The 21721-nt window shown below is 41.7% G+C and overlaps 1 protein-coding gene across 2 annotated transcripts in view; it reads left to right on the top strand.

The window, feature by feature from the left end:
• LRP2 (LDL receptor related protein 2) overlaps positions 1–21721 on the top strand; it is a 161160-nt gene that overhangs the window by 52049 nt on the left and 87390 nt on the right. For both annotated transcript variants that reach the window (XM_084800290.1, XM_084800289.1), the window contains exons 9-19: positions 1190–1309; positions 6815–6943; positions 9700–9869; positions 10997–11220; positions 11779–11985; positions 13231–13433; positions 15581–15721; positions 17147–17350; positions 18930–19122; positions 20435–20560; positions 21480–21610. In XM_084800290.1, coding sequence (XP_084656416.1) covers positions 1190–1309; positions 6815–6943; positions 9700–9869; positions 10997–11220; positions 11779–11985; positions 13231–13433; positions 15581–15721; positions 17147–17350; positions 18930–19122; positions 20435–20560; positions 21480–21610 — 1848 coding nt within the window. The remainder of the gene's footprint in view (positions 1–1189; positions 1310–6814; positions 6944–9699; positions 9870–10996; positions 11221–11778; positions 11986–13230; positions 13434–15580; positions 15722–17146; positions 17351–18929; positions 19123–20434; positions 20561–21479; positions 21611–21721) is intronic.

Below are 21721 nucleotides of genomic sequence, written 5' to 3'. Positions count from 1 at the left end.
TCTCAAATGCCAAGAATATCGCATTGGCATTTGAGCAACAAAATTCCTCGATCTAGTGGCTTCAGTGACTAACTTTTATTATTTCTCCTGGTAGTTCTTGCCTATACAAGCCCACTGGCATGTCATGCTAACCCAGACTGCTTCAGGTGATGGAAAGAGCAGACCCTATTATTCAAGCATTTTAAAGTTTCTGCCTGTGTTGTGTTTGCTAATGTGTTGACTGCAGCATGTCATTTGGGTGAGGCCAGAGTGGAATGAAAGTACATGCCAACAGGGAAAATTGTTTTAATAACAATTTTGGTGACACTAACATGGGAGGTTTTTATTTTATGTGATACTAGGGCTTAGAGCTAAGGACATAAGGTTGTTATGCAAATGCCCTACCCACTGAACTTTGCCTTGTGTCCTGTTACATACATGTGATGTATTGTCTTATACTGGTCTTGTTTGGACATATGAAGGAAAATAAGAAGCTTCTGGTTCCTAGGGTGTATATGTTGTCTTCCAGTGGCTTTTAGGATCGGTACTGTGAACTATTTTCCAATGATAAAACTGATCTGGACATTATAGCATTCCCCCCCTTTTTAAAAAAATCTTTCTCCCTGAAGTCAGCCCATCAATTCTGAGAACATCTCAAAGAGGAATACAATTTTGAACTTGACCTCATCAGAAGAACACTAACTCCGTTGGCGATTTCCCAGATGAACACAGATGAACAAGAATCTTTTCCCCTGCAGCTGACAACACTTGACATATCTAAATGTCCTTCCATTTAATTTGGAATATTCATTATAAAAGCTTAAGAATAAACAAATGAAATGTAACCATTGCTTAAAGTTTAGAAAAGAGACTTTAAGGGGGGGGGGGAATGACCCCTAATCTCCTAAAACCCTTCTGTTTGAAGCCAGCCACAGTTAGAACTATCAAAGCTTATGACCTGATTTTTCATGAATGGCATTGAGAGCCTTTAATATCCACATATGACAGCTCAGCTCTAACATTAAGATAAGAAGAGGTTTAAGAACCATGAATGAAGCATTTGCCACATAGCGTTGCAGGGGGTGGCAAGTTCTTGATCTACTGCGTGCTCACTTGGTTTTTCCATTTAGACGTTACTAGGCAAGCTCGTCAGTCTTGTCTGTGCACTTAAAAGTCCTCCCCCCCCCCCCGCCCCGCTTTCTCCCCTTAGGCACGAGTATCTGCTCTATCTTAAACTGTGAGTATCAATGCCACCAGACACCATTTGGAGGAGAATGCTTCTGCCCCCCAACTCATATCATCAACACCAATGACAGCCGGACTTGCATTGGTAAGTGTCAGCAAAGGCGTGCCCAGTGTTTCATCAGCGTGTGCTAACGGGGGGCTACTCCAGAGGGTGGAGCTGAGCTGACCAGTGACATGGATTGGCTGGCTTTCTTTTTGAAAAGTTAGGGTCTTTTTTTAAACTTAAAGTCAGCATAAACAGTATGGAGTTATAGTATGGCTTTCACATAAAGTTTGTTCCCCTTGGTTCTTCTTCTGCCCGCCTTCCATCCATCTCGCTGACCACACTTTGCACTCCTCCACATCCCTATAAAATCTGCTTTTTTTCTTCATTTTTGTTCTATGCCTGCTCCTACAATACTCTTCCCTCCCCACCCCCAGGGTCTCCTTTTTATAGCCTTTCAAACTCATTCCTATACACGCATATTAACACAGGTTGGGTTTGTTTTGTTTGTTTGTTTTCCAAAGACAGGGTTTCTCTGTGTAGCCTTGGCTGCCCTGGACTCCTTTTGTAGACCAGGCTGGCCTTGAACTCTGCTTCCTTGAGTTCTGGGAGCCATGCTGATTTTTAAGTGCTGAAAATAAGCACAAGGAAACCTTTTTTTTATTAATTTATTCTTGTTACATCTCAATGGTTATCCCATCCCTTGTATCCTCCCATTCTTCCCTCCCTCCCAAGGAAACCTTTTAAAGGCCCAATGGTTCATCAGGTGGGGTGCATCCTGCTGAGCTCAGGTCCAGCATGTGGTAGAAGAAGAGACTCAACACTTGCCGGCTCCTCTCTGACTTCCACATACTCATTGTGGTGTGTGTGTGTGTGTGTGTGTGTGTGCTCATTCATGAATATCACACAAACACAAATAAATAAATCTTTTAGGGTAGTATTTTTTTTCCAGAAAAAAATTTCTATTTTTAACATTCTAATTTGTTTAAAAAATACTGAATTTGGATAAAACCGAAGCTATTCAGCTTTTACTATCAATATTGGGCTTGAACATAACCATACATTTTTTGAATATAGTTGACCTTAGTAACTGTCGTTCTCAGAACGCCATTTGGATACATTTGCAAATTCAACTTGATTTTTTTTTTTTTAAATTAGGTTTCATGACAAGGCAGTATGGAAGCAAAAGTTGGAATTTTTATTAAGAGATTAAAAAAAACATTTAATATTAGTGTGTTTTGGAGGCAGAGGGGCTGGGGCTGCTGCAGGGCACGTGTGGAGGTAATTGTGCAGGTTCGCTGGTTTTCAGGCTTGAACTCAAGATGCCAGGTTTATGTGGTGACCGCCTTTAGCCCTGAGCTGGCTTGCTGCTCACTAACTTTCTCAGTGTTACTGAGAACTACAACAGCAAGGGTTACCAGCTATCAAATGCCGAATTTTTATATTCAGTAAAACAATCCAAGGGATTTATCCTTGTGATAGCTGAAGAAATGCACCAGTTTTGGTTCTTGTTTTGTTTTGGTTTTTTTTGAGACAAGATCTCTCTGTGTAGCCTTGGCTGTCCTGCACTCACTTTGTAGACCAGGCTGGCCTCGAACCCATGGCGATCCACCTGCCTCTCTGCCTCCTGAGTGCTGGGATTAAAAGGCACGAGACACCACGCCTGCCTGGTGTGCTTTGTTTTGTTTGTCCTTGATCCTCTTTTTGCCTCTGCCTAATGAGTTCTTAGATTATAAGCATGTGCAATTCTACACATCCAGTTTTAGGTTTTTAAATATGAAGACCATATCTCAAGGGATGCCTATTACCCTTTACGTAACTATATTTATTTAGTCTTAAGCATTAAAATAAAACTGGTCTCCCAGTGTGGTGCCTCATACCTGTAATCCTAGAACTTGAGAAATTGAGGCAGGAAAAAGCAGGTCATCCTTGGCTTCAGGAGACTCCGTGGCTTATGTCTGTCTCCCCGAGACTGAGAAAAGTCTAAATTATTAAAAACATCCATCCATCCATCCATCCATCCACGTTTCTAATAATTTCAAGTCATTTGTAGATAAAAATATTCTGTGAAACCGAGATGTTTTCCCGTGTTTATTCTCATTGCGTTAAGGTGCAGTCAAGGATTAGACTGTCCGCACAAGGCCACCCTCCTCATCGGGATGTAGACGCCTTCATCTAACTCAGGGAGCTTTGCCCGTGCCCCATGGCATCCCTCTGTGCGTGGCGTTCCATTATCCCGCGGCAGAGTGCTCACTTGTGGGCTGAGACTGCCCCTTTGTCTTTGGCAAGTGTCAGGCAGCTCTGCGCCCTTGGCTGCCAGCGCTGCCAATCCCACTTCCAGGCTTTTCCTTCTCTAGGCATTTCCTTTTTCTCTCAGCAGAAAAGGAATTCCGAGAGAAATACCAGAAGCCACATTCTCAGTATTACATCAGCTTTCCTTTTTTTCTTTCACAATCCCCAAAGCAAGCGGTGGGGGGTGGGGGTGGGGGTGGAGGTGGGGCGTGAGGGGTGTGTGTGTGGGGGGAGGTGGGGTGGCGAGTCACCTGTCTTGCTGTGGAAACTTGATAAGCCATGGAGTCTTTTCAGCAAGAGTGCCTTGCTTTTACAGTGTGCCCGGTCCTGTGCCGCCCACAACCTGTTCTTGGCCTTTTTTTTTCTCCCCTTCTTCCACGTAGCACATTTCCTGTCTCCCCAAAAGGCAATTCTAAACTGAGGCTTGTATTTACTAGAGCTTCTTAAATGTCAGAATCTCAGGTCTCTTCTGTCTTTCTTATGCGTCATGCGTCGGGGAAGCGAGAAGTTGACTTCGCAAGGTTTTTTTTTTTTTTGAGTTACACAGTTTTATGCATGGCCTGCTAAGGACGCGATGCAGAAAAACAGGCTCCTTGTGCTGGCAGGTTGTTTTTAGGGTTTACTAAACACATTGAGTCTTAAGCACAATAGAAACAGCATGGTCGAGCAGTGACGGACTAGTTTTAAATTCCAGCGGACATCCTTCGGCACCCGCCCCCACCCCTGCCACCCCGCCTCCCCTCAGTCTCTTTCTGAGACGTTCATACAGACAACCTCATTTAGAGATAAGCTCAAAAGTCTACATTTGAGGGCCTTTGTGACTGAAAGGCCCCCTGCCACCTGCAAAGGTCTTTTCGGTGACCTTTCCCTGTCGAGAATTCAAGAATGCATGATTTACCCCTGAGTTTTGAGGCTGCCTAACCGCTTTCATATTCGTTTCAAAGATGACGGTTTTTCTCTTTGTGAAACGAACTCTTAGTTTAAACACCGGACATTATGAAACCGGATAGCCACTTGTTTAAGCTGAGTTGAGATTTCAGGGGGAATTGTTTTAGTTTGTTCTCTCAAGCATTTTAACTCAATAAATCCTCTGCGCCGTGGTTTTCACCCTCTGCACCGTGGTTTTCACCCTCTGCACGGCTGCCTCATTACGGGACTTCAGGTGTTGGACTCCTTCCTCGATCCACACGTCTCTCCATTGTATGTCTCGGTGGTAAATCAAGAATAAAATGGAGTAATCTTGGCATGGAATCTGGTGTCTTTTCTACCATTCCCTGGCCCCTGGTAGTCTTGTGGCCCCTGGCGGTGGAGTTTCTGTGGCATGCAGGAAGTTTACTGGACTCATTGATTGACAAGACGCGCTGTTTGTTGACAGAATGGCATTGTGCTGCAGGCTCAGGCCGCCGAGGTCATTCAGCAGGCAGGGTTTCACACAGCCAGGCAGAGGTATCTGAGAGGCGATCTAAGCCAAAAAAGTAGATTTTGAATTTTGTCAAGGCAGAATTTGTTGGTAAAAGTGGGGGGGGGGGGGGAAGAAAGGAAGAGAAATAGATTAATGTGAATGCTACATGTGTAGGCTTGTGTGCTTCATTTCACGCAGTTTCTAAGTCTTCCCTAGTTTCATGAAAGTCCACCGTTGTACTTTCATTTTCTTATCTTATTAGACTGATGATTGATGGTTAATTAGCCTTCCTTTTTTTTTTTTTTTTTTTTTTAAACAACAGGGGATGGAAGGAAATAGTGCAATCTTTTTGGTTGTGGTTTCTTTTGAGTCATGGTTTTCCCATGTCCTCCTATCTTGGCTGGCACTGATGCACGGCAGAGGATATGCTATCCACGTTTTGGAAATGGTAGTCACCTGACACAATTATCCAGATCTGAAATGCACGTAAAGCAAGGTGACAGGAAGGGCATTTGTACCCCAGCTGCCCAGTTCTAGTTTCCTTCTTGTGGCATCCAGATTCCTGCTGCTAGCTGACTGCAGGTCCTTACTTTGGCAAATAAAATTAGATGGTGGGCCTTCAAGGTGGCTCAGTGGTTAGAGGTGATTGCAATCAAGCCTGATGACCCGAGTTGAATCCCAAGGACTTACATGGCAGAATAGAACCAACCCACAACTGTCCTCTAACTTTTATACACATACCATGGAACACACACACACACACACACACACACACACACACACACACACACACATGAATTAGATGACAGCTGGGCATAGTGATACACTTTAATGCCAGCAGAGGCAGTTCAAGGACAGGACAGCCAGGGCTACATAGAGTCTTTGGATGAAAACAAAACAAACCAAAACCAAAACCCAAAATTAAATAAACTAATAAATAAGGAATTATAATTATTATGCTTTCCTAGTGCTAGAGGTCACGAGGAAGCTGCTCACAGTTAGATAGGGAGGAGCCATGGATATAAAGGGTATTTAAATGTACCAGTCTACCAACAATAGGGCAATTTGTGCATCCCTCAAAACCTTACAGTCTTAAAGTCTCTTATAATGTTGTTATATATGTCAATTACATTAGAAGTCTTGTCCTTTGTGTGTGACATGTGTATCTCTTTTATGTAAGGGACATTCAATGAACCACTTTTAAAAATTTATTTATTTATTATGTGTACAGTGTTCGGCCTGCATGTACACTTGCAGGCCAGAAGAGGGCATGAGATCACATTATAGATGGTTGTGAGCCACCATGTGGTTGCCGGGAATTGAACTTGGGACCTCAGGACGAGCAAACAGTCAGTGCACTTAATCGCTGAGGCATCTTTCTAGCCTTCAGTGAACACTTTTTAATGTATGAATAATGAAAGACTAAACAGAGGATAGTTTTAGGCTGCCTATGACTTTGAGGTCAAAGCAAAGGCATTTCCGTAAGCAGAAACCCCCAAATTTGTGAAGAGGTCATCTGACATATTAAAAAATAGCGTTGCCCCATACAACTCTCTGGCAAATGTAAATATTCCTCTATCTTCACTCTTGTAATCAGTGTCATAGGACTTGAAATGTGGCAGACGAGGCTAGGAAACTTTGTTCGGGTGACCAGGGAACAAATGACTACTGTTGGAAAAGCATAGGTTCTAGGGGAAGTATTTTTTTGTGCTAAAACGCATGAGTCTGTAAGCCAATATTAATTAATATTAACAGTGCAACACAGTAACACGAGCCTGATGAAAATGCTTGTCTTCAGTTCCTGCTTCTTGTCTGTGTCCTTCTCTGGACAAGGATGTGATGAATCCCTGGACATAGAATCCCCAAGAAATCCCCGTGAATATGCTTATGAATGCGCTTCTCTCATGTGGCAGATTTCGACGACTGCCAGATATGGGGGATTTGTGACCAGAAGTGTGAAAACCGGCAAGGCCATCACCAGTGCCTCTGCGAGGAGGGCTACATCTTGGAGCGCGGGCAGCACTGCAAAGCCAACGACTCCTGTGAGTACATGGCTTTCTGAGCAGCTGTCTTCCTGCATTGTCCTTCTATAGCTGATGACAAAAGGAATAACAGCATTTGTGTCCATGGCAAGGCTTTATCACCACAGAGTGGCCATGCAGCCCTGTGGCCCGGAAGCAAAGACAAGCCTTAACTGTGTGTATTATTATTGAGGGCCAATTTGTGTACCAGTGGTGGACATTGCTAGTATTTTCTCTTTTCTCTTCTACCTTTTCCCTTTCAGAACCTAAGTCCTCAAGCATGCCCTGTATCTTTAATTTCAGTGTTTTGTTTGTTTGTTTGTTTGTTTGAGAAAAGGTCTCTTACTTTGTAGACCAGACTGGGCTTGAACTCAGAGATCTGCCTGCCTTTGCCTCCCGAGTGCTGGTATTAAAGGCATGCGGGACTACACCTGGCTTTTAGTGACTTTTTTATTGGCCCAGGCTATTGTATCACTTAATTAATTTTATTGTGGAATAAGATTTATGGCTGCATTTGACTGGCACAAATATTTAACTTTAATTAATTTACTTATTACAAATGTGTGAAAAGTATCTGTAGAAAGTTACCAAATGGACATGCTAAAATTTGTTTGTTTGTTTTCAAACATTGAATTCTAGGTATTTTGTGGAAATCACTGTGTCCCCAGGAATTTCTGGGTGTTGATTTTAACTCCTTTCCTCCCTCACTCCATTAAGGCACATGGCCAGCCCTTAGCTTTTTTTTGTTTCTATCATTTCACACTTGGCTTTTTAATGCTCCTGGTGCCTTCTAAGACTATACTGCCCATGTGACCCAAAACGACAACGTTATTTTCTTTTTGCATATTATGCATGCACTTAGGTACAGATGATTTTGGCAGCTACTTTTATTCATTTTTGAATAGGTAGTCTGCTCATGATCAGTCTGGCGTGATGGCTGGCACATGGTTGTAATCCTAGCAGGTAGGTACTGGAAGTTCAAGGTTATCCTCAGCAAGTTCGAGCCATCCTGGCCTACGTGAGATTCTGTCTCCAGACAACAAAATAAGAATAGTTTCATGATAAAAAACTTAAGCATCTTCATACTCAGTACATATATAAATATGTTCTTCCATCCTTGATTTTTTTTTCCTCCCAAGATTTATATTTCCTTTCCCATAAGTAATTGTCCTTGCTTCATTTCAATTTTAGGAAACTAAAAAATGAAAAACAAAAGTACAATTATATTTAATTCCATTTCAACATGTACTTGTAGTAAACATGGGATTTTTCTAATTTCATTTATGTATCCTTTTGTTAAATTTTTTTACATATACATTTATATTATTACACATATATGCAATAAACTACTTACAGCAAGAAGAACCATGAAACAATCAGGAATTTTATAAATGTTACATTCTTAGTGTTTCAGCTATTTGTATTTGGCAGCCTTGAAGAAAACATCTTTCCTATCTTGGTGAGTCTAAAATTCTGAATATAAATCAATATCTATCATACCTCATCCTTATCAACTTAAAACATCTATCTAGACCTAAAAACGTCTTAACCCTTAAACAACTAAGCTTAATTGTAAAACTAAGCTGCCTGGTCTTCAAAGAGCGTTCCTTGGTTAGTATTAGTTTTTGTGGAAAATTATGAGACAGTGTCTCACACTGTAGTGCACACTGGCCTAGGACTTACTGTGCAGCCCATGCTGGTGACAAATTCTGGATAGTCCCCCTGCCTCAGCAGCCTCCTGAGTGCAGTTCCAGGAATGAATCACCGCTCCCTGCTTCAATTATTACTTTAAATTATGGCATAGAATGCTAGCTTTGAATGCACATGACCTTTTAAAGGACGACTTTTTTTTTTATTATTTGTACAGTATTCTGCCCATTTGTGTGCCTGCACTCCAGAAGAGCATCAGATCTCATTATAGATGATTGTGAGCCACCTTGTGGTTGCTGGCAATTGAACTCAGGACCTTTGGAAGAACAGACAGTGCTCTTAACCTCTGAGCCATCTTTCCAGCCCCACATGACCTTTTAAAACATTTTTCCTTTTTAATGCTTCTGAGTGTTTTGCCTGTGTCTGGTACCCAAGGAATCCAGAAGAGGGCGTCAGAAAACCTGGAACTGCAGTTATAGGAAGTTATGGGGTGTCCTGCAGGCTCTGGGTCTCAAACCCATATCCTCTGGAAGAATAGCCAATGCTTTTAACCACTGAGCCATGCACATAACTTTTTAAATCAGTCAACCATATTTTTAGTCACTACTAATAAGACTCAGTGAGGGATGTCATTGTTATTTTGCGTACTTGGGAGTATGTAAGTGTAGATTTGCATCAACCACAACCATACATTACTGGAGTTCTTTTTTGTTTTGTTTTGAGACAAGGTCTCTCTGTGTAGCCTTGGCTGTCCTAGACGCACTTTGTAAACCAGGCTGGCCTCGAACTCACAGCGAACCGCCTGCCTCTGCCTCCCAAGTGCTGGGATTAAAGGCATGCGCCACCACGGCCGGCTTCCTGGAGTTCTTATAGTTCTTCTGTATAGAAGATGAACGTAATCTGACTATAAGTTATCCAAATCAAGAGACTTGCTGGACTCTTTTCCTAACCACATTGGACCAGCAGCGAGGACACTGCTCTAACTCACTGACTGCCTTGTTAAGCATCTCGGCGGCCCAGTTCACCTCCCGTAACGGGCCGAATGGCTGTTGTCTCATGGGAAACATGGCCTCTGACGTCAGTGACTCTTTCTTCACTGGTTTTGCTGTCTTCCTTCTCGCTTGTAGTCAGCGCGGCCTCCATTATCTTCTCCAATGGTCGGGATTTGCTGCTTGGAGATCTTCATGGAAGAAGCTTCCGGATTCTAGCAGAGTCTAAAAACCGAGGCGTAGCAATGGGAGTGGATTTTCACTATCAGAAGCACAGAGTTTTTTGGACAGACTCCATACAAGGGAAGGTAAATAGAAAACTCAAGGGCATAGTTTGTGAGCTGACAGACCCTAAAGCACAAAGTGTTGATAGCTTTTCATTTTTGGGGGGGAGTAGAGGGCAAAGTTCTTTTGTTTTCTGACAAAAACCGCCCTTGAGATATTTTATGTTAGTCAGCGCCTTTTCCATGCTATACCATTACATGTGACCCGTGAGACAAAGGGAGCTATTATTTCGATTAGCCTTGAGCAACTTTTAATTTTATTCGTAAAGGAGTCCAAAAGCCTAATTAAAAGAAATCATAAACCTTTCAAAACCAGATAGATATTTAGTAGTCATTTCTGAAACTCAATCATTTAAAATATAAAAATACTCTGCTTACTTGCATGATAAAAATCAGATTAAAAAAAAAAAACCCTTCATTTTGTACATGGAACTGTAACTGAGGGTTGGGCAAAAAAGGCCTGCAGTTTTTAATGTTATAGCCAAAATTGTTTTACTTAGAAAGTAAGATTTTTTTTTGTTAGAATTTTGATTTAATACAGATTCAGATTCTTAAAACACATATTTCAGAGACTCCTAAAGAGTTATAGAATTTTGTTTATTCTTGTTGCATTTCTTTGAACATGAAACCACATATGACTTTATAAGATTCTAATTAAGGGATCACACACAAAGTTGAATTTTGATCATTAGCAATTCTGACTTGAATAAACTGAAAATCAAGACAAGCTGCCATCATCTTTACCACAAAACAAAACAAAACAAAACAAAACTACACCAAAGATGAGAAGTGGAGGTTTAAAAACAAAATAAAATAAAATTGCTGTAAAAATCCAACCATGGGATGAAGAGATGGCTCAGCTGTTAACAGCACTGGCTGCTGTAGTAAATAAATAAATCTTTATAAAAATAATGAAAAAAAATCCAACCATGTATTTACCCTATATGTACTCTGAAAAAAAAATCCATTTTCTCCTGGTAACCCACATTGTAAAATATAATTGCAAGCTGTTTATAAGGTTGAGGTAACAAATTAATGTGTGTGTGTGTGTGTGTGTGTGTGTGTATGTATATATGTATATAATAAAATATAGGAAAACAGGGTCCGTGCTCATGTTTAGAAAATATAATGATTGTGGCATTTTTTTCCAGGTTTTTTCCACTGACATTAGTGGCTTAAATACCCAAGAAATTCTTAATATTTCTGTTGATGCTCCAGAGAATCTGGCTGTGGATTGGATTAATAATAAACTCTATCTGGTAGAGACAAAGGTCAACCGCATTGATGTGGTCAACTTGGATGGAAGTCAGCGTGTTACTCTCATAACTGAAAACTTGGGGCATCCTAGGGGAATTGCCCTAGACCCAACCGTGGGGTAAGTGACCTCAAGAATGTACCCATTCCTTGTATAATGTCTAACTTCCCAATGGACTCATTGGAGGTTAGTTCTGAGTTCCTTTTTTATACCCTAGAGCTCTAGTAGGTTCCTATGTATAGAGACTTTAACAGCAGAGTTCACTAAATCTAAGTCCATTTGAGGATCTATAATTCAAATATGCCTATTGGTGCCCTGGAAACACCTGACGTGTTGGTGTGAGTGCCTTCTTATTTAACCACATTTACCTAGCTGTGGGCTCTGTTTCAGTTTAATTATTATAGTATGGCATTACTATGTTCCACCCATATAAAGGGGATTCAGTTGAATGTGAGCTAGCTGACAGGGTTCTTAACAGGGAAGTGAGCACTCTGTTCCCCACTTGTTCCATTCCTGTAGACCTTAAGCTGATCATCTGTGTGAACCAACAGAGCACATCCGGTGTCTACCTCCCTTCAGGTTAACATGCAGATGTCCTAGACGCCCCATACGCAAGTTTTAGGAGGCTGAAGTCAACTTATAAAGCAGACTCTTTCATTGTTTACTCTTCTTTTGTAGCTATTTGTTTTTCACAGACTGGGAAAGCCTTTCTGGGCAACCCAAGGTGGAACGAGCCTTCATGGATGGCAGCAACCGGAAAGACCTGGTAAAGACAAAACTGGGATGGCCTGCTGGGATCACTCTGGATCTGGTGTCCAAGAGAGTTTACTGGGTGGACTCTCGTTATGACTACATTGAAACTGTTACATATGATGGAATTCAAAGGTAAGTTTTTTTGTTTGTTTGTTTGTTTTATGGCTTTATAAAGTTGGGGAGAAATTGTGTAAATGTGAAGGACCAGAATTAAAAATACTGCTTTGTGAAATGAGAGCTTGATTGATCTTTGTGTTGACTTGTGCCCACAGTGACCAAGCACTCTAGGACAGCCAGGGATACACACAGATAAACCTGCTGCAAAACAAACCAACCCACAAGACCCATTTATGTTCTTAGTTTTATTATTATTACTTTCATTATGGTTTTTATTGTGTATATTTTCATCTTTTTCATTGTGCTGTTTTTTAGGACCTGGTAACATTTTTCCTTTGGATGATAGCTCCTCCTGCAAAATCACTCTGTCTTGTGTCTAATCAAATGGTTGTTTATGTCAGTTGTGCTGTTCATTGTCTGCTCCTTTTGTTTTGTTTTGTTTTTCTTTCTTCATTTCTTTCTGAGACAGATAACAGCCCTGACTATTCTGGTCTCACTTTGTAGTCCAGGCTGGCCTTGAACTCACAGAGATCTGCCTGTCTCTGCCTCCCAAGTGCTGGGAGTAAAGGCATGTGCCACCAGGTCTGGCTTTATTCCTTTCTTTTACTCAATATCTTGTCTTTTTTCTCTCCCTATTTAAGCAGCACTATGCTTCTGCTACAATCCTGATCTGAGGACAGTGTTATCCAGCAGCTAAGAGTGGTAGCAGTGGGTATTTGCCAGGCATTCACCTCCGAATTCCATTGCCGAGCCCTCTAGAACAATTTCCCATTGGGCAATGGGAAATGACTGTTGAAGAATATCTACCAGATTTCTGATATTGACTCTATGGTGTCACATCTTGGCCTTTTATATGTGAGGCAACCTTAAATGTGTGAAGGGCAAGTGAGAAAGTAGTAACTTCTCCCTAAATGCAGAACAATCTGGAATGGTTGGTTTCTGTCTTGTGCCACGCCTCTTCCTTTCCTTAGCTTTGGTGGTCCTGGGACCTTAAGATGCTGGGATGCATGCTACCTCTGCCTGACAGTTAGGTCTCAGCTGTCTTTTCTAAGAAATGCTATTCTACGTAATGAGGAGAGATTTCAAAAGCATCCCAGGATATGTCTATTTAAACTCATTCTGTATTGTAACAAGAAGTGATTTCGGTTTTTAGACATTCAGCTGAACAAATTACCCCTTCATTAAAGTAAAAAACAACAACAACAACAACAACAAAACAAGCAACAGTAATATGACACATGCGTTTTTCTTTTCTAACAGGAAGACCGTAGTTCATGGAGGCTCCCTCATCCCCCATCCCTTTGGAATAAGCTTGTTTGAGGAACATGTGTTCTTTACCGATTGGACAAAGTTGGCTGTGATGAAAGCAAATAAGTTCACAGAGAGCAATCCTCAAGTGTACCACCAGTCTTCCCTGAGGCCTCATGGGGTGACAGTTTACCATGCTCTCAGGCAGCCCAATGGTAGGTCTCTGGACTATTGGCCACATTACTTGGTAAAGGGGTTTCTTGTAGTTATGGGAACTAATGATGAGGCACCGAGTGAGACTTGGGTGCTCTTCAGGACTGCCTGGCATGTTAACGCCTGAAGATCCTGAGCATTTGAAGAAACCAATTATCAAGGAGATTCCTTGAACTGATGTTTCTTGGCTCCTGTAGTGTATTTCAGAGCCTGCCCAGCAAATGAACTACTTACCCTCTACTGCAAACCTCCTACCACTATTTGAGGACAGTGGGGTCCTAGGTGATATAAGTGCTCATTTTACTTGGTGTCAAGTTTGTTTCTGCTTGTTTGATGAGTATGTTTTGTATTTTTTCTTTGATGTGCATTAGAGCTTTCATGGACAGAATATGCTTGTCTGGTCCCTAATCAAATCTTTACTCACAAATGTTTTTAATTAAATGTTTAATACCTGCAGAGGCGGGTAGTTTTTTGAATGTGAATTCTACGATAGAGCCTTAGTAACAGAAAATGGATAGTACTGATTTTGAAAAATGCGTGAGGGAATCTTAATTCAGATACTGTTATTTTAGAGTAGGGTTTGTGTGTGTTTGAGGTTTTTAAATTGAACTCTGACATATCTATCTGTGCTGTATGGCTATTGCCTGTATTGTGGATCAGAAAAAAAAAAAAAGAAATTATAGCTGGTTGTGGTGGTGCATATCTGTGATCCCATTACTCAGGGAGGCATAGGCAGGTGGATTTCTGTGAATTTGAGGCCAGCCTGGTCTACAAAACAAGTCCAGAAACAGCCAAAGCTACACAGAGAAACCCTGCCTTGAAGAAAAAAAAAAAAAAAAGAGAAGAAATTCTGAAACCAAGGTGATGTTGGTAGAAAGATTAATAAATCACAATTCAAAGAAAGATGCTTGTTTTAGAATTTTCATGTTGACTGAGGAATCTATGCAGAATGAAGAAAAACTATAAAGTTAAAAAACAAAAACAAAACACATACCAGAACAAAATCACATACTAGATACATTTAGATGGATAACATTTAATGTGATACACTTGAAAAAATTCACAGTTGGTCTTAAAACATTCTGGAAATCTCTGGAATGATTTTTCAGACTTTATCTTTGGGTTCCTGAGTTCAAAGCTCCCGTGGTTTGTTTTGTTGTTGTTTTGTTTTGTTTTTGTGAGACAGAGTTTCTCTGTGTAGCCTTGACTGTCCTTTGTAGATCAGGCTGGCCTCAAACTCAGAGAGCTCCACCTGCCTTTGCCTCCCAAGTGCTGGGATTAAAGGGATGCTCCACCACCTCCCAGCTAAAAAGCTACCATATTCTGTTCAGATATCTATATTGGTTGTGGCATTTGGCTCTGAATGATGACTAGTTATGATTTCTTCAAATCAACACAGTTGAGAATCAAAGGTTCTGAAGCCAATTTGAAAAGCAATGAGAGGCTCAGCCAGGAAGAGACCTACACTAACTCCCTCATGGAGGCTCACCGCAGTCTAATTCCAGTTCCAGGGGACCCTAATGCTCTCTCTGGACTCCTTTGAGCACTGCGCACACATGGTGCACTGACATTAATGCCGGCAACCACTCATACACACAAAGTAAATGAAAAATAAAATTTATAAAGCAGATAGAACAAGTGATGGCAGCCTTGAGCACAGGCTGCCATGAGCTATCTGAAGGCATGAACTAGTGTGTGTGACAGATGCGTAGGGTTTGGAACCAGATCTATTTTAGCCAAATACTCAGATGTTGGCAACTTTTTCGAGCGATTGGTGGTACACTAACCCACTTGCAAAATACGTACTCACTATGTAATAGGAAAATATATACAACAAGAAAACTTACATCATAGGAATACATTATTTAGATGTATCTTCTGAATTGGAGTCATAGCAGTTATTTAATGGAGGCTAGTACACTGTGACATAATTATCTCAGAAAAGAGAATCTCATAGAAAAAGAATCGGCAGGAGCCCTGGTTTTGCTACTATTGATTTAAGAGTGACAGGTTAAGGGTGACCGGAGGCACAGTGGTCAGTAGGACTAATGGCTCTTGAATTGTAGCCACTGGAGGTGTCCCAGATGGCTGTGTATGAGCTGTGCTACTGCCTTTTTCTCACTGCATCTTAATCCATGTGCTTCCTCAGCCAGCAATCCATGTGGAAGTAACAATGGGGGCTGTGAACAGGTCTGTGTCCTCAGTCACAGGACGGATAATGGCGGCCTGGGCTTCCGCTGCAAGTGTGAATTCGGCTTTGAACTGGACACCGATGAGCGCCACTGTGTGGGTGAGGAATCCACCTTAACTGTCTTTCCGGCAGGCATCGCACGATTTATGTGTACTTGCTTCTGCCCAGATAGTCCCTGCTGTGCACTGGGCAAGCTGCACTGTCTGAACTCTTCTCTGTGAGGAGGGTGCAGTGTTCTCTGCATGTGGAACAATCTGAAGATTGAGGTTTTCCCTTTGGGTCCTTGTTCAGGGCTTTCTTGATCTCCCCATCCTCTGAATCCGTTGCTGTTGCTCCTCCTCCTCCTCCTCCTTCATGAATTACTAGTTATAGCCTTTAAATTCTATGTGACTGGATTTGAGTAACTTCCTTGCTTTTTAGGCAGTTTCACTACGTAGTTCAGACTGGCCTGGAGCTCATGATCTTCCTACCTCAGTGCCCTGAGTACTAGAGTCATAGCTGTGTATCACCATTTGGTGTTCTACACATTCCACCCCCCTTGGTTCCCCCCCCCCCCCCCCGCCAATGCTGGGCTTGGAACCCCAGATCTTGTGCTCTGCCTATCACCTTGCTGTGTCCACTTTAGGTGCTAGCCCTAATGTTGATGGCATGGGAAGTTGCTCGTTCCTGTGAATGATGTCTAGGCCACATGGCCTTTTTGCTATATTCCAAAATAGTTCTTGTTTGTGTCCTTCCTCCGCCCCCCCCCCCCCCACCGCCCACGCGGGCTCTCTTGGAGCCACCCTTTTTCTTGGGTTATTAGCCCGTCTATTCACGATGCTGACACGCTTTGCTAATACTGTTGCTCATTTCCCTTTTATGACTCTGTTCATCCTCTTGACATATTCTTACTATCCAGCTCTCCCTGCCTCTGGCGTAGTATATGTGAGATCTTATTTTAATTCAGACAAATTTGTTAACTTCACAAGCAAACTGTTTTTTTTTTTTTTAAATAGATCATTACCTAGTGATTTGATTTTAAATTTCTTCAGTTTTGCCTTTATATTTTGGCTATACCTTCATTTTTATTTCTTCAATCTCTCTCCTCTCACTCTCTCCCCCTCAGTACCCCTCTCTCCCTCCTTCCCTCCCCCTCTCTCCCTCCTTCCCTCCCCCTCTCTCCCTGTCTTCAGGGCCCTGTAACCAAGTGAGCTTCAGGTTCAGTGGGAGACACTGTCTATGGGAATAGGGGTTAGAACACCTTCTTCTGGCCTTTGCTGACTCAGGAGCTCACCCACAAGACCTCAAACACGAGACAGGGTAACAGGGATGTGAATATAGATGCTATTTGTGTATAAAAATGCAACAAGAGGAGAAGACGCTAATACTTGTGACCATCATATTTGCTTATCTCTTTTCTTCTAGACTGTGGTTTCTGGTTATATTTACTATACGTTTAGTTGTTGTTTCTCTGTAAGGATCATCTAGAATACTTGAGGAATATATGTGCAGAGTCTGACACGTTCTTCTTGCCTCTTCCTGCAGCTGTTAAGAACTTCCTGCTCTTCTCATCGCGAACGGCTGTGCGTGGGATCCCGTTCACCCTCTCCACTCAGGAAGATGTCATGGTTCCTGTCACAGGGAGTCCTTCCTTCTTTGTTGGAATTGACTTTGATGCCCAACACAGCACCATCTTCTTCTCGGATTTATCGAAAGACATAATTTATAAACAAAAAATCGATGGCACAGGTGAGGAAATGTGTGTGTGTTGACATTGGATTTGCTTTTCCTAATAACACCAATACTTATATTCTGTTTACACACACACACACACACACACACACACACACACACACACACACACACGCACTTTGCCCTGACCTTCTCTACTCTTTTCCTTTGCTGTAGCCCACACTGGCTTGGAACATGCAGGAATCCCCCTGCCTCAGCACCTTAAGTTTGGGGAGCCACCTCTGTTCCCTGACACCTCTCCTTTGTTTTCAGAACATGTTATAATCAAGCTGGATGTATTTGTAAGTTTGTTGGAGACAGGGTCTTACTACAAAACCCCAGCTGGTCTTGATCTCTGTTATATAACCCGGTTAGGCCCCAAGCTCACAGCCATCCATCCTCCTACCTCATGAGTGCTGGGATGACAGGCTCCGTGCCGCCACCCAGGCTCACGGCTGTGGTTTTAAAGGAAGTACATTTCAGTACTGACAAATGAGACAAAGCTCTTGGAGCCGCATCCTGGTGGTCCCTTGACTTCCCCATCCTTCAGTCCCCACTAACTCACCAGCCCCTAATTAAGCTGTGAGGACAGGTAGAGTTCTCTCCCGCTCTCTGCTTCCATTGGGAACCAAGCACTATCAAGCTGTGCGCACAGGAGACTCCCACTGCTTCCTCCTGTCTCTCTATGTTTCTTATATGCAACATTTCGTTTCCCATCTCCCAGCTTCTTCATCCAGGAAAGAGGCACAATAGTAATCTCCAGCCATGTATGGTACCCATGAGGGTGAACGAATCCATGTAAAGCACCTGATGTACTTTTTTATTATTAACACCGAACACTGCCTCCTCTTCTTTCTTTTCTCTCTGTCTCTCTGTCTCTCTCCCTCCCTCTTCTCCCTCTCATCTCTCTGTAGCCTTTGCTGTCCTGGAACTCTCTTTGTAGACCACGCTGGCCTCAGAACTCTCAGAAGTCCACCAGCCTCTGTCTCCCAATTATTGGGATTAAGGGCGAGCACCACCATGCCTGGCTGCCTTTTCTTTTTATTAAAACCCATTGCAAACAAGCTTATTCTCAATGAGCTGGAGAAAAGGGAGTCACAAAGTTTTCATAGGCAAGGATAGCATGTGCAGTGAAAAGGTGGTCTTTTTTTTTTCCCTTTTATAATCAGCTTTTCTTGTTCCTTGGCAATCTTGGCCCCTTGTGGCCTTACAAGCCTGCTGAGTCTCTCGGGAGGGTTGGGCAGTAATGTTTGTGGGCTACCCCAGCCTGTACCTGGCAGTATCAGCTCAGAGCCGTCTCTGGGTGGTAGCAGGTGAGTTCAGGTATCTCTTTCTCACATGCTCTGGAAGGTTACACAGGGGAGTAAATCCAGACCCAGCACTGTTTATCACCACCGTATCTCCTCTTTGAGATCCAAACCGGGCAAGGAACAGATTCTAGGTTTATCTCATTGTTGCCCAGAAGTTTGCAGATTCTTTTTTTTTTTCTTTAAAGAATTCCACACGTGTTTTTAAAATATGCCCTTTCACCCAGCACTTAAATGTGCAGCAGTTGGGAAATTTGTCTTAAATAATATGACTATATTTTTGCTTCTAGGAAAAGAAGTTGTCACAGCAAACAGGTTGGAAAATGTTGAGTGTTTGACTTTTGACTGGCTTTCAAGGAATCTCTACTGGACAGACGGAGGGCTAAAGAGTGTCAGTGTCATGAGGCTGGCTGATAAGTCCCGACGACAGATAATCAGCAACTTGAACAACCCGAGGTCCATTGTAGTACATCCTACTGCTGGGTACGTGAGAGCTCGTAACTCTTGAATGCCTTCCACAGTGTGCTGCTTCCCTGGGAACCAGACTGCATAACTTTGGCATAAGCTTAGGGGAATCACCTTTAAAATGATGTATGAAAGAAAGAAAGAAAGAAAGAAAGAAAGAAAGAAAAAGAAGGAGAACCCTTCTTCTAAGTTACCTTTCTCTAAAGTGTGGTTTTTCTAAAGTTTCCTAAATGTAGCAAAGTTATCAAGAAAGGGTTCAGTTCTTGCCTTGCTTTAGAGGGGAGGCTAATCATCTCATCATTTTCAGTGTACGAACGGTCGAATCCCTGTTTCATGTGCTGCCATTAGTACTGCTCAGACAGGAGGAGACAGAAGTCTAAAGTTTTATTACTTTTAAATATGTTTAGTAGCTTATTCAGAACAAGCCTGAGGTATTCAGTTGGTAAGAAAAATGCTTGTGACCCATCAAACCAGGTTCCTTTGCCCGAGGGGGGGCACTATCACACACACACACACACACACACACACACACACACACACACACACACACACTCACACAAGTTAGATTAATTTTTGTGTGTGTATTTATATATTGTATATGTCTGGTTTAGGCTATGTGCACAGATGAGTGCAGGTGAGGATGCCTATGAATGATCCAGAGACTAGAAGAGGGTGTCTGGGATTTGAACTCCTGATCTCATGAACAAGTGCTCTTAATCACTGAACCATCTCTCTAACCTTAGGGATAAATGTTTTGTAAATTTATAAATTCCTTACAGAACAATGAACAGAGAGTGATCTGGTGGGTCCTGAATATTTAATCCTAGATAAAAAGAAAGTAAAATTTTGATTTCTTATTCATTAAGACTTTACTATGTAACCTGAAACAGGGTTGCATATGACAGATGACACATAACTATTATTCTAGCATTATTGGTATGGTGGCGTTGACAGAGGCAAGAGGTTCACAAGTTGGATACCAGGTGGTTTAAGGTAAAAAAATGCAGCCGAGTCTCACTATGTAGCTCTGGCTACTGTAGAACTCATTATGTAGACCAGACTGGCCTCTGTCTCCTAAATGCTAGGATTAAAGGTGTGTGACAATATTTTGGGTGGCAGAAGTTTTGCACATTATAGTTTAGACGTTCTTTGTCCAGGATACCATTTTAATATCATTTTAAATTGTGATTGCAATTTTATATTTATAACCTAAATGGTAACTTAGGATTTAATATGCCAAACCTGATATATGGAGATTAAATTGATTATAACTCTTTAAGTGATCAGCTTGTTCCAGTGTTGCCCTCCCTGATTTGCTCCTGCTTTCTAGGTATATATTCATCAGTGATTGGTATCGTCCTGCTAAAATTATGAGAGCATGGAGTGATGGGTCTCACCTAACGCCTATAGTCAACACTACTCTAGGGTGGCCCAATGGCCTGGCCATCGATTGGAGGTGAGTAGATAGATAACATCTATATTGTCATCACTGTGGAGCATGGTGGAGGCATACTGGACGCATGGTGGCACAGTAGAGTAAGAAAACGAGTGCTGCACGCCTTGCTGAGACTTTTTGATCACTACCAGGTGGTGGGTGACGGATGCTGAATGATACAGAATTCAAACACACTTGGCCAGATGCACTCGTAAATATTGTGAGGACATTTTTAGAAACATCAGGAAGACAGGGTCAAGATGGATGATGTTCCAAACCATGTTAGAAGTTGGATGAAAGCTGCTGAAATGTAGCTAGCTTGTATTTAATTTCTTATAGAGATATCTTAAGGACAGGAAGTAATGAACAAGTGAATTAATTTAATCAACTAGTGTATATTTGTTTATACATGCTTTTGGGGTTCTCAAGAGTTGATCTACCTAGAAATAAGACCAATGGGCTTATAAATATATATTATTAAAGTAGTTTATGAGAGAAAAAGGGCAGAAGTGTGTTCAGTCTTTTAAACATTAACATAAATATTTTTATTTCTCAAGGAGGAAAACAGATTTCCTAGCTCAAAGATTTCAAGTTTCAACTTTACTGTATTTGTGAGATACATACAACTTAAATTTTTAATAGATACATCTGACTTTAAAAAAAATCTATCCATCTATCTATTATGTGTACAGTGCTTTGTCTGCATATATGTTTACATGCCAGAAGAGGGCATTAGATCACATTATACAGAGAGTTGTAAGCCACCATGTGGTTTCTGGGAATTGAATTCAAGATATCTGGAGAAGTCAGTGTTCTTAACCTCTGAGCCATCTCTCTAGCTCTGATATATTTGGGCTTTTATGAAAGTTAACTGCCAATGTCCTTAGTGTTCAGGACACTCATTTCTTGGTATTAGGTAACTTTTTTTCTCTCTTTTTAGTGCTTCACGATTGTACTGGGTAGATGCCTTTTTTGATAAAATTGAGCACAGCACCTTTAATGGTTTAGATAGGAAAAGACTGGGCCGTATAGATCAGATGACACATCCATATGGACTCACCATTTTTAAAGGTATGTTTTGAAGCAATAAAAGGCATGTGTTGTTTGTACTTTGAGTTTAAATTACGTCATTATATGTAGAAATACGTTTTTCTTGTTGATAGAAATTTTCACCTTCAGAAA

The sequence above is a fragment of the Acomys minous genome (genome assembly GCF_964271855.1).
Source record: "Acomys minous genome assembly, chromosome: 10".
Taxonomy (NCBI): Eukaryota; Metazoa; Chordata; class Mammalia; order Rodentia; family Muridae; genus Acomys; species Acomys minous.
The sequence above is the reverse complement of the archived record's forward strand: the minus strand, read 5'-3'. Positions and strand labels throughout refer to the sequence as shown.